The sequence below is a fragment of the Acomys russatus genome, chromosome 24 (assembly GCF_903995435.1).
Source record: "Acomys russatus chromosome 24, mAcoRus1.1, whole genome shotgun sequence".
In the NCBI taxonomy this organism is placed as follows: domain Eukaryota; kingdom Metazoa; phylum Chordata; class Mammalia; order Rodentia; family Muridae; genus Acomys; species Acomys russatus.
The window spans coordinates 53446816-53474753 of record NC_067160.1 but is presented as its reverse complement, the minus strand read 5'-3'; the positions used below and the strand labels follow the sequence as shown (position 1 = coordinate 53474753).

At 47.4% G+C, this 27938-nt stretch overlaps 1 protein-coding gene across 1 annotated transcript; it reads left to right on the top strand.

Annotated features, from left to right (window-relative positions):
* Gle1 (GLE1 RNA export mediator) lies at positions 1 to 27920 on the top strand. Its single transcript, XM_051166880.1, has 16 exons — positions 1 to 175; positions 2987 to 3214; positions 5892 to 6002; positions 7079 to 7227; positions 7461 to 7521; positions 8347 to 8601; positions 11513 to 11747; positions 13017 to 13129; positions 13283 to 13352; positions 19450 to 19592; positions 19688 to 19878; positions 20888 to 21017; positions 22054 to 22158; positions 23148 to 23230; positions 26116 to 26179; positions 27273 to 27920. Exons 1-16 carry the CDS (start codon positions 77 to 79, stop codon positions 27339 to 27341), a joined length of 2106 nt encoding a protein of 701 aa, XP_051022837.1. The 5' UTR covers positions 1 to 76; the 3' UTR covers positions 27342 to 27920.
* The last annotated feature ends 18 nt before the right edge of the window (positions 27921 to 27938 follow it).

Here is a 27938-nt window from a genome sequence, read left to right as displayed (position 1 = left end):
GGAAGCGGAACCCGGCGCCTCCTGGGCGGCCGATTCGAGGGTTTGTTTTTTCCGTGGTGTCAGCTGGTAGCCCGCCATGCCGTCCGATGGTCGCTGCTGGGAAACCCTGAGGGCGCTGCGCAACTCCAGCAAAGGCCGCCTGCCCTACCACCGCGAGTGGCTGCTGCGCTGCGAGGTGAGGGCGCCCGTCGTCACGGTTTTACATGCTCCCTCCACACTTGTGTGGAGGACCCGGCATGGCGACTGGCTGCATTGCTCTTCTGACTCCTGTGCACACAACTTTGTCCAGCCGGTTCTAGTTGATGGCCGCCTCTCTTCACGAGGAGCCTTCTGCCCGATGCGTCACCTTGACCCCAGTCCCAGGTGCCGTATCTTGTCAGCTGCTCCGGCCTCGCAGTCTCCTCATGTACTTTGGTAGCTGGTGGTCATGACCCCCTGGCGGTTGGCCAACAGATCTTTCCTTAGGAATTGTCTAAGACCATGGGAAAACAGACTATTTGCATTACGATTCATAAACAGTAGCGAAATTACAATTATAAAGTAGCAACACTTTTTTTTTTTTTTTTGAGACAGGGGTTTTCTATGTAACCCCTTTGTGGACCAGTCTGGCCTCGAACTCACAGCTGTACGCCTGCCTCTGCCTCCCGAGTGCTGAGATTAAAGGCGGGCATCACTAAGCCCGGTCTCAAAAATAATTTTTGATTGGTCGTCACCACATGTATTGAAGGTCGCAGCTTTAGGAAGGTTGAAAGCCACTGTGCTTTCAGGAGCTCCAGGTTTCTCAGAGAACAGTTAATTCGACCCAACTCTAGTGCAACTAGTGAATTGAGCACAATTTTAGACGACTGGCAGCCCTGTGAAGGGGGTGTGGTCATTTGCAAAGCCCTTTCAATGGGCTTTGTCATCCCATTGCCTTGTGGGTGTCTTGAGTTAAACCGTATTACAGGCTTGAACAACCAAACCCAGTGTGCGGATACCTTTGGACTGCAAACGAATTGTGAATTGCGCGCACTGATAGCGTCCACGTACGTTTCTCACGGGCTACGTTCTGTTTGATGTTTTAGATTGCTTTCATATTTTGCCTTAGAACCAGTGAGATGGTCTAGCTAGTAACGGCACTTGCTACGTGAGCCTAGAAACCTGAATTCAACTTCCAACCAATGTGAAACTGGAAGGGAAAGAACTAACGTCAGTCACAAGCTCCACCCCCAGGCACCGTGGCACCCCACCCCCACCATCCCTTGCACAGACTAACAATAGTTTGTAAAAATTTGCTCGAGCCGGGCGTAGTGGCGCACGCCTTTAATCCCAGCACTCGGGAGGCAGAGGTAGGCGGATCGCTGTGAGTTCAGGGCCAGCCTGGTCTACAAAGTGAGTCCAGGATGGCCAAGGCTACACAGAGAAACCCTGTCTTGGAAAACAAAAAAAAAAAAAAAAAATTGCTCGAATGTATGTTTACACATTGTTTCATTTGGGGCAGTGGTTCTCAGTCTTCCTCAATCTGTGACCCTTTAATAGAGTTCCTGATGTTGTGGTGACCCCAACCATAAAATCGTTTTGTTGCTAGGCGTGGTGACGCAGGCATTTAATCCCAGCACTCGGGAGGCAGAGGCACGTGGATCTCATGAGTTCGAGGCCAGCCTGGTCTACAAAGTGAGTCCAGGACAGGGAGCCAGGACTACAAGAGAAACCCTGTGGGGGGCGTCCGGGGGCGGGGGCTTTGTGCAGTGACAATCGTTTTGTTGCTATTTCATAACTGTCATTTTGCTACTGTTACAAATCATAATGTGAATATCTGATTTGTGACATCAGAGGGAGCGAAAGCCATGGCTTGAGAACTGCTGCTTTGGGGAGTGGGGAGTTGAAAGTCTTAAGTAGCCTAGGCTTGCTTTGAACTCCTGACCTTCCTTTGCCACTACCTCCCTAGTGTTAGACCATAGGCATGTGCCAACACTCCTGTCTTTAATCTGACTTTGGAAAGAAATACGGTGTGGGTCATTACCAAGAAACCCCTTAGGCTGAAGAGATGGCTCTGTGGGTGCAGTCGGTTGCTGCATAAGCTTACCTACCTGCTGATTCCCAGAACCTGTGTAGAAGTGGATACAAGGACTGACTCTACAAAGTTGTCCTGAGACCTCCACATGCACACTGTGGCAATGAGTCTCTGCACACACATACTACTATTAAGAATAATAAATTTTAAAATACTGTCAGTAAACTAATAGCAGCAATAACAAACCACTAAGGCTGGGCGCAGTGGCTTATGATCTCGGCTTCTGATCTTGGCTTCTGATCTCGGCTCTTCCGGATTGGAAGCAGGAGGGTCAGTTCGAGGTCATCCTCAGTTTGATACCTTGTCTCAAAAGTAAAAGGAAGAGGGAAAAGACTACTGGCCCTGCAGCATGCTGGTGCACCATTATCCCAGCACTGAAGGAAGCATGTCTTCAGATCCGGCTCCTATTCGGTACAGCAAAAGAAGTATTAGTTAGGCTGGAGCGATGGCTCAGAGGTTAAGAGCACTGACTGCTCTTCCAGAGGACCCGGGTTCAATTCCCAGCAATCACATGTCAGCTCACAACTCTCTATAACTCCAGGATCTAATACCCTCACATAAATATACAGACAAAGCATCAAAAAACATTTAAAAAAAAAAAAAGTATTTGTTAGGCCTTGATGGTTGACTTAGATGCAAGTGTATTTGTTGTTGTTTTCTCGGTATAGTCCTAGCTGTTCTGGCATTGGCTCTGTAGACCAGGCTGGCCTTGAACTTGCAGAGACCTGCCTGCCTCTGCCTCCCAAGTGCTAGAATTAAAGGTATATGTCACCACTGCTGCTGGCTTACTGTATTTTAATCTGATTGTTATTGCAATTTCTGTATTATCGGCGTTAAGTTATTTGCTAGCCCCTCAGCTATTACACAATGCTTGTGATGTCTTTTACTTATCGTGCGTGGACACACACACAGGCTTAACCTTCTTCTCTTCAGGATGTTTTGGAAGAATGCGCGTCTCCTCCCAAACTGTCTTCTTACTCTGGATGGGTGGTAGATCACATCCTGCCCAACACCTCACCCGACAGGCGACAGAATGCTTCTTCCTCTGATAATTCACCGTCCTCTGGCTCTGCTTCAGGCCTGGACCAACCTTCACTCAATAAGTCTCCTGTCAGAAGCACCCCACAGTCCCCCTTACCCCCAACACCAAATGGAACCAAGGTAAGGTTTAACTTGCTTAAGACAAAGGACCTGTTGGTTGCAAAGTTGAAGTGTTTATTTAATCACATGACAGTGACCTGGGGACAGGATTGTTTTCCTGTTGCAGCTGTTTCTAGGGAAAGTATTGTGTGTGTGTGTGTGTGTACATGTATGCACATTGTAAGCCTGAGACCTCCAGAGAGATCTCTAGTCTCTACCCAGAGTCCCCAGAGAGAAACGGAGTCCGATGTCGATGCAGCACACACAGGAATTTTATTGAGTCGATGTGCATCAAGGTCTGACAAGCTCTTTCAGGCTGCAGACCTCGGAAAGCAGGCGTAGGTGCTTTTTATATCTTTTGAAAAAGCAGAATTTAGCAGGCTAGCTGGGAGGGGTAAGTACATTCCAGGGGTAGTGGAATATTTTTATATACAGCTGGACCCTCAGCACAGGCTGGCTGGCCTTGAGTCAAACTGGACCCTACAAGGGGGCCAATTAGCTACAAGACACACATAGTGATTTGATATTGATACCTTGGTTCAATATCCATATTGCCTCCTGGACCCTCCAATGTGTGTGGAGGTCAGAAGTTACCTTTGGGTATTGGTTCTCAAATGCCTGCACCTTGTTTCTTGATACAGTGTCCCTCACTTGCCTGGACCTCATAACTTAGGATTGACTGACTGGCCAGTAGTCCCAGAAATCCTCCTGGCTCCTCGTCCCCAGTGCTGGAATTATGAGTACGCGCCACCATGCCGGCTTTACATAGGTTGTGGGGAGAGGACCTTAGGCTTCCTGCTTGCATTTTACCCACGAAGCTATCTCCCCAGCCCAAGAAAAAATACTAAAGAAAACCAGTATAACACCAGGCGTGGTGGCGCACGCCTTTAATCCCAGCACTCGGGAGGCAGAGGCAGGTGGATCGCTGTGAGCTCAAGGCCACTTTATCTACATAACAAATTCTATGTAGACCAAGACTACACAGTGAGACTCTGCCCCCCCCCCAAAAAAAGAAAAAGAAGTAAAAAGACAAAAGGGGGAAAAAAAAGAAAGAAAAGCGTTGTACTCCTTGGCCTTTTGGGGAAGATTAAATGTAATCAGTTAGGGCCAGGAGAGGGAGGAACAAAATTGATGTCGTGAAAAACTCAGTTTTTCTTGTTTAGTGCTCTAGTTGTCAATGTGAACCTGGGAGAGCAGAGCCCAAGACTGAGGTGGACCACAGTCTCATGCAATAGCTAACAGTATGCAGAGCATTGAACAGTTTATAGCCTAAGAGTTAAGAAAAGCCACCTGAGTTAGGTGTTCAGTCACAAGGACAAGCTACCCATGGTCATGCAATCACATCCTGACCACCTGTAAGGAACAATCTGAAGTTAACTTACTTCTGTCTGCTACACATAGGAAGGGCATGAGAGCACGTTTCTAGAACAGTTCTGTGTTTTGAAGAAAGTGAGGTCACAAGATTCTTTTTTTGTTTGTTTGTTTGGTTTTTTTTTTTTTTTTTCAAGACAGGGTTTCTCTGTGTAGCCTTGGCTGTCCTGGACTCACTTTGTAGACCAGGCTGGCCTCGAACTCACAGCGATCCGCCTGCCTCTGCCTCCCGAGTGCTGGGATTAAAGGTGTGCGCCACCACTGCCCGGCTGGTCACAAGATTCTCTTTTTCTTACAAGTACTCCGAATTCTCCTTGTCCGCCTCCATTCCTGGACTGTGTTCTGTCAGTAACTAAGTGTTTCCACTCTTGGTGGTTTAGAAGTTCATTATTGGGTCCTAAGCTGGATGTGTTAGCGTTTGGACCTCCGGTGGCCCTCAAAGGATCCTGTGTTGAACTTTGCCCCCCATGCAGCAACATTCAAAGGTGGGGCTTTGGGGAAGTTATTGGTTCATTATCTTTTGTTGTTGTTGTTGTTGTTGTTTTTTGGGGGTTTGTTTTTCGAGACAGGGTTTCTCTGTGTAACCTTGGCTGTCCTGGACTTTATAGACCAGGCTGGCCTCGAACTGAGATCCACCTGCCTCTGCCTCCTGTGCTAGGATTAAAGGCGTGAGCCACCACGCTCGGCTGGATCATTATCTTAAGAGAGATATATTAGTAGGTTCATAATCATTATCAGGGTGGAAACAGGGTGGCACCAGTTGAAGGGAGTGGGTCCTTGTCAGCTAAGTCTAACCCCTGGCCCTCTCCTCTCTGTCCTGCCTTCCCCTACCGCATGCTTCCCCTGTCCTGTCCTGCCTTAGCCCAGCCCAAAAACAAGCAACAAGTGACTCAAGAGACCATGTATAGAAACCTCTAGCCAGGGCTACACAGAGAAACCCTGTCTCGAAAAACCTAAAAATTAAAAAAAAAAAGAAACCTTTGAATAGGAGGCAAAATTAGTCTTCCTTTTACATAACTTTCTAGAGCACCTAAAAACTACAGTGACAGAAAGCTAGCAAAGACATGACCTTTATCTATAAAAGACAACACACGCTTACTGTCTTAGAACTTTGTTTATTTTATTTTATTTATTTACTTGTTTGGTTTTTTAAGACAGGGTTTCTCTGTGTAGCCCTGGCTGCCCTGGACTCACTTTGTAGACCAGGCTGGCCTCGAACTCACAATGATCCACCTGCCTCTGCCTCCCGAGTGCTGGGAGTAAAGGTGTGCGCCACCACCACCCTGCAGAACCTTGCTCATTTCTTTCTTTTTCATCTTCTATTTAGAGTACACATGAGCCCCAGCGCACAGAACCTATTGCACTTCAGTCCTCCCGAGCGACCAAAGTGGAAGGCTGCATCCGAATGTACGAACTGGTGCACAGAATGAGAGGAACAGTAAGTGGGACCATGCCTCCAGAAAGGCTTGACACTAAAGAGCCACCTCTCCCGGGATCCCAGGGAGGGCACTCACTCTGAGCTAGTTGTGAGCTGCCACCCACTAAAGCTCACTTTGGGAGGTAGTGTGAGTGCTCTCCAGTGATGTCTGACTCCATTTTCTGGTATTATAACTTTGGGAAAATTACTTAAGCTTTCTTGTATTCCATTTGAGTCTCCAAAACCTGTAGATGGTCCTGATGTGTCAGATATGTTTACACTGTAAGAGTTGTATTTTAGCCCCTTAAAGAACAACACTATTTAAGTGAATTAATTTGATTTTGGGAATACTTCTGTCTTGTAAAATTAAGTTTTGCCTGAGTCTATAATTGAAAATACAACAAATTAAGAGAGTGTGATAGAAGAAGACACTTGACATCTTGGTCTGACCTCTACATGTGTGTCCCTTGGCACACACACCTGTATACTTTAATTGTATACACAATACAGTACGCATACCACACCACTACTGCCCCTTCACACACACACACACACACACACACACACACGAAAGGCTGAAAATAAGCTCAGCTGATAGAGTGCTTGCTTACATGCACAAAGTCATGGGCACCATCCCTGGAAGCGTATGAACCTCGGCCCGTGCCCATAATCCCAGCACTAGGGAGGTGGAGGCAGGTAGACATTTAAGGGGAAAACGTGAGTGAGCTCCTGCCTCCAAAAAAAGAAAAAAGAAAGAAAGCAAAAAAGAAGTCCATTCGATGGGGCTAGGCATGGTGGCACACGCCTGTAATCCCAGCACTCCGGAGGCAGAGGCAGGCAGATCGCTGTGAGATCAGGGCCAGCCTGGTCTACAAAGTGAGTCCAGGACAGCCAAAGCTACACAGAGAAACCCTGTCTCGAAAAACCAAAAAAAAAAAAAAGTCCATTTGAGGACAAGTGCTCCTCCATAGCTCTTGAGAAGCGAGCGTGATTCCATACTCTGCAGTCTTCCGTGCTGTAAGGACTGAGGGTGGCGGTGCAGGAGCAGATGAGCCGGGTGGCTGCCGCACTCCCAAAGCGGTGTGGATCCTTTGCAGGAGGGCCTGAGGCAGTGGCAGGAGGAGCAGGAGAGGAAGGTGCGAGCCCTCTCGGAGATGGCGTCTGAGCAGCTGAAGAGGTTTGACGAGCTGAAGGAGCTGAAGCTGCACAAGGAGTTCCAGGACTTACAGGAAGTGATGGAGAAGAGGTGAGTCTTCCTGCGTGGCTGCTGCAAATGGCCATGTGGTTGGCCTGATGCTTCCCAGAGAAATCCCAAGGCGAACGGGTCGAAACTCAGTCCCTAAATATTAAATGTGAAAGTAAAATAAGCAAAGAAGCTTCTAGCCTGGAAAAGTGCCCAGCTTGGAGGAGGCCCTGATGTGACAGAGGGAGAGGGCAGACAGTCTTGGGAAACATCCCTGACCCTGCCTTGTTTATCAGTACCAGAGAAGCCCTGGGCCATCAGGAGAAGCTGAAAGCTGAGCATCGCCACCGAGCCAAGGTCAGTGCCTGGGCCACCCGCGCTTGTCTTCACGTCTGCGGTTAGCCCTCTGAATGTTCCTCAGTCTGTCGGCAGCCGTCCTTCTGGAAACCCTGGTCCGCGGTCATGCTGCTGGACAGTGCCGGCTGTGGCTCCCTGCTCATCACTGACCAAAGACCTGAGAAGACAGAGGGAAAAGGGATGGTTTCAGCTGCCTCAGAAAGCCTCTGCACTCTGCGTTCCCCTTTCTCCTTCTCCGCCTAAGGGCTCAGCTTATGGGGTGGTACCACCCCCATTGAGGCAGGTCCTCTCCCTTTGTTAATGCTCCTTAAAAGTGTCAGTCAGAAACTAGTAGAGGGGCTAGAGAGATGGCTCAGCAGTTAAGAGCACTGTCTGCTCTTCTGGAGGTCCTGAGTTCAATTCTCAGCAACCACATGGTGCCCTCTTCTGGCAGGCAGGTGTACATACAGACAGAGCACTATATACATAATAAATAAATAAACCTTTTTTTTTTTTTTTTTTTTTTGAGAGAGAGGGTTTCTCTGTGTGTCCTTGGCTGTCCTAGAACTCACTCTGTAGACCAGGCTGACCTCTACCTCACAGCAATCCACCTGCCTCTGCCTCCAGAGTGCTGGGATTAAAGGCGTGCGCCACCAATGCCTGGCTAAATAAATAAGTCTTAAAAAAAAAAAGAAAGAAAAAGAAACCCGTAGAGGTATGGTTTGTTACTCTCAAGCCAGTCAAGCTGAAAGTTGCCATCAACCTGTGTATTGCCCTGGGAGTGTATTTCCTGTGCTAGAAGGGGAAAGCCCTGCCCCCCTGGTCACTCAGTGGTCCTTTCAGTAGATTCTCAACCTGAAGCTTCGAGAGGCGGAGCAGCAGCGTGTGAAGCAGGCGGAGCAGGAGCAGCTTCGGAAGGAGGAAGGCCAGGTCCGTCTCCGTAGCCTGTACACCCTGCAAGAGGAGGTCCTGCAGCTCAACCAGCAGCTGGATGCCTCCAGTCAGCACCGAGACCTGCTGAATGTCAACCTGGCTGCCTTCCAGACCCGGGGCAACCAGCTGTGTGGCCTCATCTCTGGAATCATTCGCACCACCTTGGAGGTAGGGGATTACAGAATGCCTGCTTCGGGTTAGAAACAAAGCCGACTAAAGTCAAAACGTGTTTTGGTGGGCGGTCATGGCGCAGACCTTTAGTCTCAGCACACAGGAGGCGGAGGCCAGCATGACCTACAGAGTGAGTTCCAGGACAGCCAGGGCTGCACAGACAAACCCTGTCTCGAAAAAACAAAACAAGCAAACAAAGATAAAAATAAAGTAATGCTTGCCTATTGGAGGAAGTGTCAGCCATGTGGTCAGTGGCGGAAAGAGCGGATGATGTAGCCCACTGGAAAAGCATTTGCTGGGCTGCGGGATGAGGGCCTGATCCTGTAAAATGAAAACCTAGCAAATAAGAGATATAAATGCATAAAAATAAAGATTAAATGTATCTTCATATCTTCATCTCGTTCCATATTTTATATTTAAATGTAAAGCCAGAGACAAAAGAAACATTAAGTAGAATGGAAAAAAGAAATTAGTATTAGAATGACAGTACAAGAAAAACTAAAGTGACAAAGGAGAGAGTTGATTTATCTGAGCACATAAAGTTTAGATACTACAAACGAGGAAATATTTGTCACACTAAAATTTAATGGCCTTGATTTAGAGAACGCTCTTGAAATCATGCGAAGGATAAACTGCTTTCACTTTCTGCTTTTCTCATACAAGAGAAAGTGAACAAAGGACAGGACAGGTGCCTTTCAAAGCTGAACTGGGACTTTACCAGATGCCCAGCAATTAGAGGCCTTGTGCTGAGACCTGGTGAACATGAGTTCCCGCCCTCACAGGGTGGCAGGGAAGAGCCAGCTTGTGGGGCTTGTCTGACTTCCATAGCTGTCCTATGTAAACACACACACACACACTTAAACACACTAAAATTGTACCAAAAACCAAAGCTGAAACACAACTTTCAAATACTTAAGAATGAGTTACCACTAATAGAAGTTTCATTTGGTTTTGGTTTTGGTTTTTTGAGACAGGGCTTCTCTGTGTAGCCCTGGCTGTCCTGGACTCACTTTGTAGACCAGGCTGGCCTTGAACTCACAGCGATCCACCTGCCTCTGCCTCCCGAGTGCTGGGATTAAAGGTGCGTGCCACCACGCCCAGATCCACTAATAGAAACCTTACAGATTACAACTCTGTTTCTTTGTTACTGAGGCAGTGAAGCCCAGGCTGGCCTCAGAATCACCATGCTCCCACCTTGGCCTTGTCAGTGCTGGGTTGCAGATCTGTATCAACACACCTGGCTAAGCCCAGCATGTTAAACTAGCCTATTGTCACAATCCCTATTTCTTTGTCCTTTTAGATGTGATTTCTATGTATGCATGTGCATCTGTGTGTGTGTGTGTGTGTGTGTGTGTGTGTGTGTGTGTGTTTCCACAGAGGCTAGAGGATGACGTCAGATCTGGACCTGTAGTTACAGGTGGTTGTGAGCCATCTGATGTGGGTGCCAGGAATTAAATCAGGTTCTGTGCAGGAGCAGCAGGTGTTCCCACCTGCTAAGCCATTTCTCTCTCCTCCTGTTTTTTTGTCTGTCTGTCTGTCTGTTTGTTACAGGGTCTTGCTGTATAGCTCAACCTGGCTTGGAACTTAAGGCATTGCCCCTACATCAGCCTTTAGAGTGCTAGGATTACTGCTTTATGTTCTGATCAGTGTTGATGAGAGCACCAAAAACTTCATGGTTGGTTGCTATGGATGTGATGGTGATAAACCTTTGTTGTCGTTGTTACTTTGTGCGTGTTTGTGTGTGCACATGGCTAGAAATGAGGACAATTTTGAGGCGTCAGTTTTCTCCTCCACGATTCCAGATATCATATATAGATTGTCAGTGAGGGTCACTAAGCAAGTACCTTTCTTTACCCCACTGTGCTATCTCAATGGCATTTTTTGTTTTTTTCTTTTAAACAGAGTCTCACTCTGTAGCTCTGGCTGGCCTCAGAGTTGTAGCAGTCTTCTTCTGCCTCCGCCTCTCCGCTGCTAGATGCAGGCATGAGCCACCATTCCCAGCTCCCTGAGAGTAAAGCTTTAATAGAACAGGAAAATATTAGGTATACGCCCTGGTCCAACAGTTTCGCTTAGAAACATACTGTTGCAGGATCTTTGATCCCGTTGTGTTCCTTGAGACTGTGAACTATAAAAACCTGTCTTTTGTTTTCCTTGGTTGAGCCCTAACACACACCTTTACTCCAAGAACTTTCTGTCTATTGCAAACAGGTGATTATAGAGTGGCTCAGCCGTAGCACACACCTTTAATCCAAGAGCTTTCTGTATACAGGGTTTAATAAAGTTAACCCTAGGTCAGGAGGCAGAGCAAGAAATCAGCTGACAGGGAATAAAAAGTAGGAGGGACTTTGAGCTGAGGGTGTTTAAGACAGCGTGGAGAAGTAGGCGGAGCTCTTTAGCGCTTGAGCACCTCAGCTCCTTGGCCTTTTTGAGCTTTGAACTAGTAAGCCTTTGGCCTTGGATTTTGTGGCCTTTTCCTCCTGGCCTGCCAGCTGAGCTAGTGAGCCTATCAGGCCTTTTCCATCGGGAGTGAGCTAAGCAGGAAGATCAGTTGGGCGCTTTCTTTGCTTCTCTGAGCTAGCAGGTTTTCACCCCAGCATCTGGCTCTTGAGTCTTTATTGGCAAAATGCAATGATTGGAATTCTCATTTAAAACAACAACTGTGGGGCTGGAGAGATGGCTCAGTGGTTAAGAGCACTGTCTGTTCTTCCAGAGGTCCTGAGTTCAATTCCCAGCAACCACATGGTGGCTTACAACCATCTATAATGTGATCTGATGCCCTCTTCTGCAGATAAAGTACTCATATACAATAAATAAATAATAATAAACAACAACAACTGTGTGTGGTGTGACTGAGCCCCACAGGTATACCTAGGAAGTAAATGTTAAATGTTGTCTCTCACTCTGACAGAGTGGTTATCCCACAGCAGAGAACCTAGCTGAGGCTGAGCGAGCCCTGCAGGAAATGCGGGACCTCCTCTCAGATGTGGAGCAGGAGGTCACCAGAGCCTCTGGAGTCAAGAAGAAGCAGGAGGAAGAGGAGGCCCAGGTCCAGTCGCAGGGACCACAGGTGCAGCCAGGGCCGGGGGCTCCCTCCCAGCAACCCCCTGTGCCCAGCCCAGGCCCAGCAGGGGCACAGAGTGAAGGTGGGTTTTGTGGGGGTGCTGTCCTCTAACTGTGGGTCAGGTTATGAGTGTGTCACTCTACAGGATGGCTCAGTTCATCAGAACTTACACAATGTGGGACAGTTCGTTCTAGTTCATCTAGAACAATTTCAGATTCTACCGCTTTCCACAGGGACTAGAAAACATCTCATGAGTATGCTGTGCCACATAGTACTACTGCTGAATATTTTATTTTATTTTATTTTATTTTATTTAGGGTTGTCCTGGAACTCTCTTTGTAGACTAGCCTACCTTTGGACTCACAGAGATCTGCCTGCCTCTGCCTCCTGCATGCTAGGCTTAAAGGTGTGACCACCATGCCTGGCCTAAGTATTTTATTTTAAAAGAATTGTTAAAGATTTATTTGCTTGGGGACTGGAGAGATGGCTCAGAGGTTAAGAGCACTGTCTGTTCTTCCAAAGGTCCTGAGTTCAGTTCCCAGCAACCACATGGTGGCTTAGAATCATCTAAAATGAGGTCTGGTGTTCTATTCTGACAGGCAGGCAAACACTCCGGCAGAATACTGTACAAATAATTAATAAATTTTTTTAAAAATCAGAGATGTATTTACTTTTGTGTGTATGAGTGTTTTGCCTACATGTATGTATGTGTACTGTATGTGTGCCTGGTGCTCACAGAGGCCAGAAGAGAGCATTGGGTCCCCAGGAACTGAATCAGATAACTCTGGTCCTCTACAATAGTAGCAACTGTTCTTTAAAAAAAAATTTTTTTTGGTTTTGGTTTTTTGAGACAGGGTTTCTCTGTGTGACAGCTCTGGCTGTCCTGGACTCGCTTTGTAGACCAGGTTGACTTTGAACTCGGAGATCCACTTGTCTCTGCCTCCTTAGTGCTGGAATTAAAGGCATGGGCCACCATGCCTGGCTAAAATTTTTTAATGGATTTTATTTAATGTATGTATCTGCTATTCTGCAATCTGTCCATCCCCACTGCTAAGTATTTTAAGTACTATGTACAGACACCCTTGTTTACTGTGTTTGAGGATCAGCAGAGCAATGGGTTTGAACCAGATAGTAGACTCTTTGTACTTCCTGTAGCAGTGTGACCTTGGCAGACAACCGTTCATTCCTGTTTCTTTTCTTATTAAATGGGGATAGTATTCGTACCTACTCCCTAGTGCGATGGTGACACTAAAGCAGCCAATCCATAGAGCAGCGCTTAGAGCAGACAGACCTAGCTCGTACGGCATGTTACATAAGTTCACTGGCGTTAAGGCCTGCCTTTTATCCTCAGACCTGCAGGTGAAGGTGCAAGATAGTACCATGCAGTGGTACCAGCAACTTCAGGATGCTTCTGCCAGATGTGTGTTGGCCTTTGAGGGCCTGACCAGCAGCAAGGACAGTCAGGTAAGGGAGGGGTGGGTGGCAAAAATTCTGGTGATGTGCCTCACAGCCTGGTGTACTAAAAAGTCTATTTGCTGTCTCATGTTCCCTCTTCCTCAAGTCATGTGCTCAGCCCTTCACAACACCATCTGACATGTCACCATTCTCCTTTGGCAGGCCAAAAAGATAAAGATGGACTTACAGAAGGCAGCCACCATCCCAGTGAGCCAGATCTCCACCATCGCAGGTGGGTCAGAGGGCTGAGTGTTGTCCTTCACTTCATGGCCTTATTTTTGCACGTTCTGACAGCTGTGAGGTTCTTACACAGTGTTTTTTCAGAGCTGTAGGATGTGGCCTAGTGGGAGAGCACATGCCAAGTATGTGCAAGGATCTGGGTTCTGTCCCCACGCCTCTTCTTCCCCCCTCCCCGCCCCCACATACACACACTGTTCAAATGTATGCTGCACCACCACCACCACTCCCCCTTTTTTTCTGATTTTCTTTTTCAAACACAAGACGGCTGGGTCTAGTAGTGCAGGCCTATACTCCCAGCTGGTTGCAGCTGTAGGATCACGACTTCAAGTACAACCTGCTTGAAATACAACTCAGTGAGATCCTGTTTGTTTGTTTGTTTTATTTTTTTTTTTATTTTATTTTTTTATTTTTTTATTTTTTTGGTTTTTCGAGACAGGGTTTCTCTGTGTAGCCTTGGCTGTCCTGGACTCCCTTTGTAGCCCAGGCTGGCCTCGAACTCACAGCAATCCGTCTGCCTCTGCCTCCCGAGCGCTGGGATTAAAGGCGTGCACCACCACGCCCGACTCTGTTTGTTTGTTTTAAAGGTTTATTTATTTATTATATATACGGTGCTGTGCCTGCATGTACACCTGCAGGCCAGAAGAGGGCATCAGATCTCATTATAGATGGTTGTGAGCCACCATGTGGTTGCTGGGAATTGAACTCAGAACCTCTGGAAGTTCAGTCAGTGCTCTTAACCTCTGAGCCATCTCTCCAGGCCCGAGACCCTGTTTTAAAAGGAGAAAGTCGAGGCTGGAGAGATGATTAAGAGGACTGACTGCTCTTCAGAGGACCAGCACCCACATGGCAGCTCACAACTGTTTATAACGCCAAGATCTGACACTGTCACATGCAGGCAAAACACAAATTCACCTAAAATAAAAATAAACTCTTAAAAAAGACAAAGCAGAAGACACCAGGGATGCAGCTCTTGTTCAACATGCAGGCATACACTAGGCCTGGTTACTCCTCAGGGCCTCAGGCAGGGCACTGTTTTTGAGAGGTTCAAATGATTTTATTGAGGAGCTGCGAGAGGCACTAAAGTAGTGCTGCAGGGGGGCAAAGAAATCACATGCCAAAGGCCACTGAGCAATTTTTAATTTCATTTCTTGTGGTTGGGGGGATGCTGAAACTACAGCCTGGTGTGCTCTACTGTTGAGCTACTGATTGTAATTTGGTTTTTATCTGGAGACAGGGTTTCTCTGTATAACAGTCCTGGACTCGCTTTGTAGACCAGGCAGGCCTCGAACTCAAAGAGATCCACCTGCCTCTGCCTCCTGAGTGCTGGGATTAAAGGCAGGCGCCACCATGCCTGGCTCTAATTTGTTTTTTGGTTTTTTGGTTTTTTTTTTAGTAATTTATTTATTCTTATTTTATGTACATTGGTGTTTTGTCTTCATATATGTCTGTGAGTGTCAGTTCTTAGAGTCACAGTTGTGAGTTGTCATGTGAGTGCTTGGAATTGAACCCAGGTCCTCTGGAAGAGCAATCAGTGCTCTTAACTGATGAGCCATCTCTCCAGCCCTCTGTAATTTGTTTTCTTGAGGTGGTGGGCCACTACCTCAATAGTGTGGCTCAGGCTGTCCTTGCCTCATCTAAGCCTCCTGGGAGCTCTTGGCTTCTTTGGATTCTGTATTTGTGTGACCTTATGAATTTACATGCAAGTGCCTGTGGAGAGCAGAAGAGGGTGTTGGATCCCTTGACACTTGTGAGCTGCCTTGTGTGGGTGCTGGGATCTGACTAGCAGTTGCTCTTAACCACTGAACCATCTTTCAGCCCCCTGGTTCGTTTTTAACTAAGCTATGTATTAATTGTAAATTATTTATAATGATTTAAATAATCACTGAGGGGTTGGTTTGGAGTAAGGTCTCACTATATAGGCCTGGCTGTTCTGGAACTTGTTCTGTAGACCAGGCTGGCCTCTCACTCACAGAGATCCCCCTGCCTCTGCCTCTTGAGTGCTGGGATTAAAGATGTGGGGCACCAGTGCCTGGCAGTGCTGGTAATTTAGCCCAGGGCTTTATAGAGACATGCTAGGCAAACTCTACCTGTAAGCATACCCTGGCCCCTGGCCCCTGGCCCCTGGCCCCTGGCCCCTGGCCCCTGGGTGGCTTTTATGTGTAAAGTTGAAAATTACTGCTGTCATTATCATGGAGAGAGCTTGGGAAGGAAAATGGGAGAATTGCCACCCAGGAAGTCACTTAGCTCTTTGCTTTTGTCTTGTTCTGCCCTGTCTTAGCTTTTCCAAACTCCAAGATTGACATTTTAATATTCTCCCTTACCAGAGATGGAGAGAGGAAGACCCTGTAGAGCCAGGGTTGAGTTTCACCCAGCTGTAGATGAGGAAGCCTCCAGATTACAGGCTGTCCAATTAAGAGATAAGAGAGTGGCTAGAGGGCCCTCTTCCCTCCTGTGTGCCCCGGTGCACTCTCACCATGTTGCAAAAAAAAAGCACAGGAGCTCAGTAGATAGTGCCCTGGAGGCCATTTGACCAGAAACTTACTTGCTGCCCTTTGTTGCCTGAAAGTCCTTGTGGAGCAGAGCAGACTGTAAATAAACACATAGCTACTGAGGCTTTTAAAGTGCGTTTCCTCTGGCGGTGGGGGTGGGGTGGGGGGTGTTGACTGCTCTGCCCTTCTTATCTTCATTCCTCACCCTCAGTCACTGTACAGTCCTCCTTCGGCTGCAGCAGCCGGGAGACAGAAGCAGCGTGAGCTCCTCAGAGGCTGTATTTACTTCTTAGTCTGTTTTAGAGACTGAAGTGGCCTTCCTGCCCTAACAACTCTTCTAGAAGTCTGCCTTTGTTCCATCCTTTGTGTCACCTGCAGACTTTGTTCCTTGCGTTCCCTCTGCTTCCTGAACTTGGTTCCTTTTTCAGTTTTTTTCCCTCAGCCTTCAAGTGTGCTGAGTTGCTCATATCCCAGCATCCCTTGCTCTTCCGCCTTCTGATCACTGTCCATCTGGCCAGTGTTTGCATTTGGCCTGTGGACTAACTACAAGCTTCTCTGTGAAAGAGCTCCGAGTTTGGCAACACTGCTCTTCAGGCTCTGCCCCCCTGTTCCTTTGTGAGTCCTTCAGTCTCCTGGCCCTGCTGTGATTGTGGTGCTTCCTAGGTGCCTGCTGCCACCCCACAGTTCTGTTTGTCCTAGTAGCCCCATGGGGTCAGACATTTCTTTTGTACCAGTGACTCCTATGTCTGTCCTGGTTCATTGCTTTCTTCCAAGCTTCAGGGTCTCTAGCGGCCATATTAGGAACGTTTCTGCCTAAGTGTGGCTCAACTCCCTCCTAACTACTTTATCTTCTCTTCTCCTCCTGTCTCCTTTAAGTAGCCAGTAGTCTGGTAGAGCTCAGGCATTTCAGCTGGAAACTGGGAGCAATCTGCATGTCTTTCCTGTTGTCCTGTGAGCCTGCTGAGACCCAGCATGCTCTGCAGTTGCACTCAGTGAGGCTGAAGACAGCTGATAACCATGCCAAGTTTAGGGAAGATGGAGAGGGCTGCTGGTGAGAGTCAGCCTTGGAGGCTGTCGGTGATGGCAGTAGCCTGTGACTTAGCAGGACTGCACTGGGGAAGTGTGTATAGAAGTGGACACAGTTAGCATCCAAGTGAGTTCTTTCTGGAATTACTCATCCTGGAGTTTCTGTGATGTCTTCCTCCTGCATCTCTGGTTTAAGGGATGTTTTTGAGCCATTAGTAAAAGTATCACTTCTGAGGTGATGAGGAACTTCACGAAGTATTTTTCAGCTGCAGATGCTGGGGACTTAACCCTTCACTTGTAGGTACTACAGTCTTGAAAACTAAGTCAGATCTGCTTCCACACAGGGAGAAACACTGTTCATCCTACCAATGTTTCGCAGGGCCCAGCGGCAGGGCTCTTTCAGGAAGGAGAAACTGAAGTTAGCTTTCCCATCTTTCCTGGTCATCGTCATCTCCATTTTATAGATCACTTGTCTTTGGTTCAGGCACCAGGTCAAAGGCCCCAGCAGGCAGTGTTTTAGGAACAGCCACGTCAAGGAATTGGCTCCTCATGCCTGGCTCACCCATACTCTAACTGCAGCTGATGTGGGGTTTGGAGTACATGGCTTCTTCCTTCTATATACATGTTAGTAAATGTGGGTGTCAGCTTTCCATTTCTGTAACAAACTTGTGGGTGTTACTTTATAAAAATAAGGTTTATTTTGGCCTCCAGTTTTAGAGGCTTTGGTTTGTGCTCTTAGCCACTTGCTTTTGGCACATCATGATGAGGGACCCTGGGCAAGAACCATGGACCTGATAGCTGGGAAACGAAAAACAGAGGGGACAGAGGTCCTTTAGATCTCTACAAGGGTCTGCCTGCTGACCTGAAGCCCTCAGTCTCAGTCCCACCTCCTAGAAACTGCCTCCTAGTAGTGTGACGCTGAGGAACAAGCCTGGACCTCCTAGACATTTGGCAGATATAAAAGTCCAAACCATGCCTGCAATTTACTTCTGGGTCTCAATAAGGATGAAGGAAGGCCAGCCTCAGGGAACGAGAGACATCACATCAGCCAGAGCGGAGCTGAGCTCTGGTCTTTAGGTTCTCTTAGAGGTGCTGCCGCCGACTGACGCCCTCGAGAGCTGTGATTCTGTTTAATACCTTTTCTGTACTTCTTCCTTCCGTGGCAACTCCAGCCCCAGCCAAAGTGCTTCCTTCAGAGTTGTGCTGTCACTTGTGTACTCTGCATTCCCTAGCACGTCCCGTGGGCTGGGCTGTTGTTACACGTCCTGTGTTGTGTTGTTTGTTTTTTTAGGGCAGGGTTTCTCTGTGTAATAGCTGTTCTGGCCTGAAACTCACAGAGATCCACCTGCCTCTGCCTCTGCCTCTACCTCCTCTGCCTCCTCTGCCTCCCTAGAGCTGGGATTTGAAGATGTAAAGGACCACACCTGGCATTTGTCCTTTTTGTGCTTTGGGTGTGGCCCTTGCATGCTCACCTGTGCATGTGTATGTGGAGATGAGAGATCAGCTGGGTATTTTCTTTTATAGTTCTCCAGTTTCTTGATTTAAATATTTGTAGAAAGATTTATTTTTATTTTTGTGTGTGAGTGTTTTGCCTGCATGTCTGTTTACCATATGTGTGCCTGGTACTCAGGAGGCCAGAAGAGAGTATTGGATCCCCCCGAAAAGGAGTTATGCACAGTTGTGAGCCATCATGTTTGTGCTGGGAATTGAACCTGGGTCCTCTGGAAGAGCAACCACTTCTCATAACCACTGAGTCATCTCTCTAGCCCCTATTCATTTCTTTTTAATTCTGTGTAGGTATGTACATGTAAGTGAAGTGTCCTCCAAGGCCAGAGGCATCCGATCTCTCTGGAGCTGGAGTTATGGGCAGTTGTGAGATACCCACCATGGGTGCTGGGTATCAAAATTAAGTCCTCCACAAAAGCAGTGTGTATTTTTTTTTTAATTTTATTAATTTATTCTTATTACATCTCAGTGGTTATCCCATCCCTTGTATCCTCCCATTCCTCCCTCCCTCCCATTTTCACCTTACTCCCCTCCCCTATGACTGTGACTGAGGAGGACCTCCTCCCCCTTTATATGCTCATAGGGTATCAAGTCTCTTCTTGGTAAGCAGTGTGTATTTGTAATTGATTTTGGCTAGACTGGCTGCTCGGTGGCTCCCCAGGATCCAGTTGTCTCCTCCCTCCCAGTGTTGGGCTTACAAGCTGTGCTGTTATGCTCAGATTTTATGTGGGGGCTGGGGGTTCAAGTGTAGCTCACGCTTGTACAGTAAGCACTTTCTCCACTGAGCCTGCCCCTGGCCTTCTCTACTGTGTCTGTCTGCAGTAGTGTTTTGGCTTAGATTCTAAAGTATATACGAATGGATTTTTCTGGAGGCTTTGCTTTGTCACTGCATTATGAGAAAGAATGACATGAAGTTATTTATTGTTGAGACAGAGTCTCATGTAGACTAGGTTACCCTTGCGTTCCTGCTCTTCCTGTCCCTCCTTCCCAAGTGCTAGAATTGGTGTGTGTGCACAGCTGTGTCCAGCTACATTTCCATCTTTTTATTGCTTTTTCTTTCCTACCCAGGTTCAAAGCTGAAGGAGGTCTTTGACAAGATCCATAGCCTGCTCTCTGGAAAGCCTGTCCAGTCTGGTGGGCGTTCCGTGTCTGTTACTCTTAACCCACAGGGATTGGACTTTGTCCAGTACAAACTGGCAGAGAAATTTGTGGTGAGAAACTTTGTTGTCAGAGGTGGGGGCAGCAGGAGCTGGTGGAGTGTTGAGCATTGCTGTGATATTTGAGATTGTGCCCATCATGTTCCTAGAAACAAGGTGAGGAGGAAGTGGCCTCTCACCATGAAGCAGCATTCCCCATCGCAGTGGTGGCCTCTGGTATCTGGGAGCTCCACCCCAAAGTGGGAGACCTCATCCTTGCTCATCTCCACAAGAAGTGTCCATACTCCGTTCCTTTCTACCCGGCTTTCAAGGAAGGGATGGCTTTGGAGGACTATCAACGGTGAAACTTTCTGCTTTCTCACTTGCTCTGGGGAGAGTCAAAGCATATAAGAATCTGAATGTAGCTGGGGGTGGGTGGTGCGCGCCTTTAATCCCACACTCGGGGAGGCAGAGGCAGGCGGATCTCTGTGAGACCGAGGCCAGCCTGGTCCACAAAGCAAGTCCAGGACAGCCAGGACTAGAAGAAAAACCCTGTCTTGACGCATACTGGACATCTTTTAGCATTTGTAGATTGGGGATGAGGGTTGGTAATCGCCATAGCTTACTGGGAAGCACACTGGATCTGGGATGCAGGAGTCTTAGGATTCATTCATGTAACGGCCTTACAGATAAGCCATTTAAATCTCATTGAGAAGCTGTCTTACTCAGGGTTACTATTGCTGTGAGAAAACCCCATGACCACAGCGACCTGGGGAGGGAAGGGTTTCTTTCACTCCTGTTTCCATATCACAGTTCATCATGGAAAGCAGGGAGGGCAGGAACCTGGAGGCAGGGGCTGGTGCAGCCGTCATGGAGGGGCGCTGCTACTGGCTTGCTTCTTACGACTTGCTCAGCCTGCCTTCTCACAGCACCCAGGATCACTAGCCCAGGTGGCACCAACCGCAGTGGCCTGAGTTCTTCCTCGTCAATATATATGAGCTCTCTGTCTTCGTGTGCACCTGCACACCAGAAGAGGGCATCAGGTCATATTACAGATGGTTGTGAGCCACCATGTGGTTGCTGGGAATTGAACTCAGGACCTCTAGATGAGAAGCCAATGATCTTAACCTCTGAGCCATCTCTCCAGCCCTGAAGTAGTTGTCTTATTTGTGAGTGTTGACTGGTGAGTTTGCTTTCCAGAGCTTTTATAAACAGAAATTTAGTCATGGATACCAGTGCTTTGTACAGACACAGTAGTAATATGTAATAATAGTGCAAAGTGTGACGAGGAGCACCGTTAGCCATAGAAGGAGACCTCGTTGTCACCCTCCTTTTGGTGGTGGTGGTCTCAATCTTATCTTCACACATAGGATGCTTGGCTACCAAGTGACGGATTCAAAGGTGGAACAACAGGACAACTTCCTAAAACGAATGTCTGGGATGATGCGTTTGTATGCCGCCATCATCCAGCTCCAGTGGCCATATGGAAACCGGCAGGAGGTAGGAAGAACAGGTCTGCCATTGCTAAGGAGTGGTAGTCCAGCATTGGCAGCAAATGCACCTCTGTCCTAGTCAGCTCTGTCACTGAGAAAACAGCATCCATCTACTTGGCTTGCTGGGAGCGTTTGCGAGAGCCTTTAGCCCTTACCTTGCCTTGGTCTAGTTTCTTTTGGAGCTATGGCGAGGCAGAGCAGCACAGCAGAGCACAGGCTCAACAAAGCTGCTCATGGCAACTCCAAGTCAGAAGGTTTGAAGCCAGGCATGGTGGCGCACGCCTGTAATCCCAGCCCTCGGGAGGCAGAGGCAGGTGGATCGCTGTGAGTTCGAGGCCGGCCTGGTCTACAAAGTGAGTCCAGAACAGCCAAGCTAACATAGAGAAACCCTGTCTCCAAACACCAAAAAAAAAAGGGATGTCCCAGGCTACCCAATGCTAGTGAGACCATCTCAAAACAAAAAACGAAACTACTAAAAAACAACCCTCAAATCCAAAATGAACAACAAAATCAGGTGAGATGGTTTTCCTCTATACTCTCATCTTGGGAGCGTGGGCCAGGGACGATTGCCTTGAGTGAAGTCAGCCTGAGCTACACAGGTAAGACCCCATCTGAAAAAAAGTTAGTGATGATGCTGGCTATGGACTTCCGACTATGACTTCATAGGAACGTCATAAAGAACTGGTGAGAGCCTGCAAGTGGATGAGGGGGCTTTGTTCTTTCTGTGCTGCTTTTTTTTGGGGGGGTGGGTGGGCAGGGGGGTTGGGAATGGAGCATTCAGGACAGGGTATCTCTGTGCAGCCTTGGCTATCCTCACTTTGTAGACCAGGCTGGCCTTGAAGTCACAGAGATCTGCCTGCGTCAGCCTCCCCAGTGCTGGGATTATGGGCGTGCGCCACCTTGCCTGTCTCCTCTGTTCTGTCTTGTATGCACAGGCCAGATGATCTTGGGGCCTGTGTTCATCAATGCCTGAGTGAGTGCAGTGAGAGTTTCTTGTGTGAGTAAACTGAGATGGAGTCATGACACAGATGCTCTCCTTCCAGGCTCATCCTCATGGCTTAAATCACGGCTGGCGCTGGTTGGCCCAGATCTTAAACATGGAGCCTCTGTCAGATGTGACAGCCACTCTCCTGTTTGACTTCTTGGAGGTAATTCTGTTATCCGGTGAGAGAAAGCAGGTGGTTGAGGTGGTCTGCGGACATTGGCTGAAGTGAATGAGGAAGCTACGTAGAGTGGAGCCAAGTAGTGAACAGCATTAAGCTGTTTGCCCAAACCATGAAACAAACCTAGCTTCTGCTTTCTCTCTCACCATCCTTGACTTCTCTCTCACTTAGGCTGAGATGTACCATTTATTTCTCTGTATAGTGTCTATGGGGTCCACATAGGCTTTAAAGCTGGCAAGGAAAATGATCCAGCTGAGGGAAGAGTGAAACTTCATTCAGCCCAATTTAGGAAACCGGTGCTGGGCCAAGACTTCTTAGAGTCTGACATCAGCTGCTCTATCTTTGCCATATTTAAGCACAGCACAGTTTTTGAAAAAAGTTTCCAGATAACAATTGACACAGTCCTGTCAGTACAACAAAGCTTAATACACTGGGGCGCTTTACAACGTACAAACGGCTTTGTCCATATGATGGGCTCTTGTTGACTTAGAAACGATGCTCCAGGTAAGGGTCCTCGGAGAATGACTGAGGATTTCACCTGGCCCTGAGGTAACAGAAGTCACTTAGGTACAAATGACATCTCACACAAGGATGGCCCAGAAGTAGCACTCTGGGTTTAGGGGAAAGTGTTTCTCTGTGTAGCAGTCTGTACTGGAACTGGCTCTGTAGACCAGGCTGGCCTTGAACTCAGAGATCTGCCTGCCTCTGCCTCCCTAGTGCTGGGAATAAAGGCGTGTGGAGTTTTCTTCAGTGTCACGGAAGGACTTGGGGCCTTGTGCCTACTAGACAATGCTCACAGGTGATCTACAACCCCCCACCCCACATAGAATGTTGGGTCTTTTCACCTGTTCCTTGGTTAGCTAAGGGATGTCCTGGCTGGGCTGTTTGGCTAGGAGGGGTAGGCAAAGGCATGAGTGTGCGCCGCTCATGAGTCGGCTTCTGTTCTCCGCTCTCACGGTCTCACTTCCGTCTAGGTGTGTGGGAATGCCCTCATGAAGCAGTACCAGGTGCAGTTCTGGAAGATGATGCTTCTCATCAAAGAGGACTACTTCCCCAGGTACAGGCTGCTGAGCAGACCGCGGGCAGGTAGAGCGGACGCTGGAAGCCAGGCACCACGAATTCTAGACTGCTAATGCAATACACATAGGGGTGTTTGTGTAATTATTTTTTCTTGCCTGCGCTTTTATTCTCTCATAGAACTCATCCCCACTGCAGCCTCCCCTCCTTCCACTCCTCAGTTCCCCCCTCCCCTTTCCCACCCCAATCCACTCCCTAACCTCTAGGCTCCCCCAAGAAAGGAACAGGCCTCCAAGGGATATTGACCAAACACGATACAACAAGGTACAATAAAACCAGGCACACACCTCATATCACGGCTGGACGAGGCACCCAATAGGCGGAAAAGGGTCCCAAGAGCAGGCAAGAGTCAAAGACACCCTTAGGCCCAGTGTCAGTAGTCTCCCCCCAAACCCCAAGTTAACAAGCATAACATGTGTATGCAGAGTCCCTAGCTCAGACCCACTCAGGCTCCACAGTGGCTGCTTTCTGAGCCCCTATGAGCTGTGCTTAGTGGATTACTTGTGTCTTTGACCTCTCTGGCTCCCACAATTCCTCCCTCCCCCTCTTCTGTAGGATTTCCCAAGCTCTGAGGGGAGGGACCCCATGGAGACCTTTAACCTGGGCTCCTCTCTGCCTAATGTTTGGCTGTGAGTCTTATGCATGATACATTTTAAAGTTCTGTTGGCTGGTGAGGTAGAAGGTGGGCATGTGCATGCCACAGTGTGTACATGGAGGTCAGGTTTTTTCCTTCCATCATATGGCTTTCTGGGAAAAAGTCAGGTAAGTCAGGCTTGATGGTAAGAGCCTTTACCCCCACTGAGCCATCTTGCCAAGCCTGTGTGTGGTATTTTGACTTAAGTGAAGAATGAGCTAGTGTCAGTGGTTGAGCACGTGCCTGTCATGCACAAGGACCTGGTCTAACCCTCACGAGGGGTACAGGGATGTGTTTACAGATAACATTGCTAGGCTGTGATGGCACACAAGTCTTTAATCCTAGCACTCAGAAGGCAGAACCAGGCTGCTCCACAGAGCTAGTTTCAGGAGAGCCAACACTACACAAAGAGACCCTGTCTCAAAAAACAAAATCAAACAAACAAAAAATCTTTTGCTCATCCTTCTTTTTCATTTTCAAAAAAGATTTATTTTCAGTTATGTGTATGTTCATCTGAGAATGTACACAATATACAATACACAAACACAGTGTATGCATGAGAAGTGCTGGAGCCCCAGAGCTGGAGTTGCAGGCATCGTAAGCTGCCCTTCATGGGTGCTAGGAATTGAACTCAGCTCCTCTGCAAGGCCAGTCAGTACTCTTACCCACTAAGCCATCTCTCCACCTTTTTTTCCTCTTTACTGTTTTGAGTAAATGATTTTGATTTTTGTTTGGTTTTGTTATTTGTGTCAGGGTTTCTCTGTGTAGTCCTAGCTGTTCTAGAACTTGCTTTGTAGACCAGGCTGGCCTTGAACTTACAGATCTCTCCTGGCTGCCTCCTGAGTGCTGTGATTGCCTCGAACTTACAGATCTGTCCTGGCTGCCTCCTGAGTGCTGTGATTAAAGACGTGTGCCACCATAACTGGCTAAGTAAATTATTTTGAACTTCAATGAAAATATCTGTTAAATATTGTTTCTTAAGGAAAAATATAAATTAGAGGAAGATGTTGAAATAAGATATTTGATATTGGATATTGGTGGTAGGGCACGTATCCAGCATATCCCAGGCTTTGCTCAAACCAGTATACTTGCATTACACACACGCACCCACAATGTGCACTGAAAAGATATTGGCTTTTTTTTTTTTTTTTTAATCACTCTTCACTATTTTTTGAGACAGTGTCTCTCAGGAACCTAGAACTCTGATTTTGCTAGGCTGGCAGGCCTCCAAGGCCCGGGATCCTTTTGTTGCCCTCTCCATCCTCCAGGATTATTGGTGCGTGCCACCAGATCTGGCCTTTTATGTGTGTTCTGGGGGTGGACTCCGCTCCACATGCCTATGCCACACGATGCACTTTACCAGTCGAGCCATCCTCTAGCCCTTTGGTTTTGTTTTTTGAGAGAGGCTCTCACGGTCTAGCCCAGGCTGAACTTGGAACACACTATGTTGCCACACATGACACTGAATCCCTGCTGCTTCTGCATCCTAGGTGCTAAAGATTACCAGCGTATACTACCATACCTGGGTCTGCGGTGTTTAAATGTTCTTGCTAAAATTCCTTATATAATCTTGGATCATGAGTGCAAGTAGTCATGAATTGAACCACAGAGTTGAGTCATTAAGTCAGGAGGAAAGGGGCTGGAAAGATGGCTCAGCGGTTAAGAGCACTGGCTGCTCTTCCAGAGGTCCTGAGTTTAATTCCCAGCAACCACATGGTGGCTCACAGCCATCTATAATGAGATCTGGTGCCCTCTTCTGACATGCAGATGTACATGTAGGCAGAACACTGTATACATAATAAATAAATAAATAAAATTTTAAGTAAAAATAAATACTCGAATTGCCTGACTGTTGTATGGCTTTTGGCCACTCACTTTGAAGTACTCTTCTAAATTTATTGGAGTTTCAAGTTCTGGGAAGGCCTTGGCAGCACTCATCCTACTTTCTCACCAAGACCTCAGAAAAGAGCAGTGAGTCCTTCTCCTTTGTCCCTTTGGAAGAACAGTGAGGACCATTTGGAAGAGCACTGTCTAGTGACTGTCCTCGACTCTCTCTCTGTAGACCAGGCTGGCCTCGAACTCACAGCGATCCACCTGCCTCTGCCTCCCGAGTGCTGGGATTACAGGTGTGCGCCACCATTCTTTAGAAGAGCCAGGGATCTAGTCCTCACCTGGTCAGGGGATGGAGCTGAATCACAGGAGGACTCAGAAGTCTCTCTGTCTCCCTGTAGGATTGAAGCCATCACAAGCTCAGGGCAGATGGGTTCTTTCATACGTCTGAAGCAGTTCTTGGAGGTAAGATGTTCCATTCCAGCATGCCCTAAACTGTAGCCGTCTCTTCTGTTTTCCCATGCACTGCTCTTTGTTCTTAATCCCCCTTGTATTTTAGGGCAAAGTACGCCATTTCTCCCTATATACATTTCCACACTGCCTTCAGGCGGCTATCCCTAAGAGAGCAGTAGACAGTAAGGCATGTGTAATGGAGCTCTCACAAATTTTCTTTTTTCTGTTTTTTTCTTTTTCTTTTTGCTTTTTGGTTTTTTGAGACAGGGTTTCTCTGTGTAGCTTTGGCTATCCTAGACTCACTTTGTAGACCAGGCTGGCCTCGAACTCACAGAGAGCCACCTGCATCTTATCTTTGGAGTGCTGGAATTAAAGGTGCGCACCACCACCATGCCTGGCTTCACAAATTTTCTTTTGCTCATCAGCCAAGGTTCTTCTGTCAGTCTCAGGTGTAGGGAACTATTGAGTGTGTCTGTTAAGTCCATGAGACTGTAGTGCACGTTCAGATGGACTCTTCCTCTACTTCCTTTATTTTTTATTTATTTTAATTAATTTATTTATTTATTATTTATTTATTTTTGGTTTTTCAAGCCAGGGTTTCTCTGTGTAGCCTTGGCTGTCCTGGATTCACTCTGTAGTCCAGGCTGGCCTCGAACTCACAGTGATCCACCTGCGTCTGCCTCCTGAGTGCTTGGATTAAAGACGTGCGCCACCACACCCAGCTTTTCCTCTATTTCTAAATACCAAGACATTTAAAAAGGTTTATTTGAACAGATCATCTCAAGCTCTTTAGTAGGTCTGACAAGGTAGCCCACTGTAGCCCCCTTCTAGGAAACTATAAAATAGTGATGGTGGCAGATGAGGCCATGCTATGGAGAAACAGTTGGGTAGGCCTACAACAATTCTTAAATTCTTAGTTTTTTTAGTTTTCCATCAGGCTTTTTCCTTCTCCCTCCTTTTCTGGGCTGGGCCTTGGTCCTCAGCATCTCCTTTGGTCCCCTCTTTCTTTGGACTAGAACCTTGTCCCTCAGCATCTCCCCACTGTTAAATGCTAGAGGCAATTTTGTCAGAAACTCATCCTGTTTTCTTCATCTTTCATGTCCAGAAATGTCTGCAGCACAGGGAGATTCCTGTCCCCAAAGGCTTTCTGACACCCTCCTTCTGGCGCTCCTGACATCCCTCCATCACCAGTTGTCACACTGTGTTGCAGGAGGGCCAACAATAAAGCAACTGGGACTGTGGGTTTGGAAGAAATCATGTCAGATTTAGAAATTCGCCAGTGTGTTTTTGTATTTGTACCATGTGACTAAGGTTTTCATAGTTCCCAGCCATTTGTCAGCTCTTGCCAGATTTGGTAGTTCCTATAGGTGTCAGAGACAGAACTGGCCTTTCTGATTTTCACAAGTTATAAGAAGAGGCACTTAGCACTGGGTGGCACCCTCTGACTCTAGTATCTTTCAGAAAGTTGGTGATGCTTTATCTGTTCCACTCTGACCTGGAGTACGCCCAGCATTTTCGCTTCCACTTGCTGTCCCATTCCTGTTCGTACGCACACCTAGAAAGAGTAAATCTCTTAAGACTCCCTCTAAAGGGGCTGGAGAGATGGCTCAGTGGTTAAGAGCACTGCCTGCTCTTCCAAAGGACCTAGGTTCAATTCCCAGCACCCACATGGCAGCTCACAACTGTGTGTAACTCCAAGATCTATCTGACACTTTCACACTAATGCACATAGATTAAAATTAAAATTAAAATTAAATATTTAAAAAAAAGA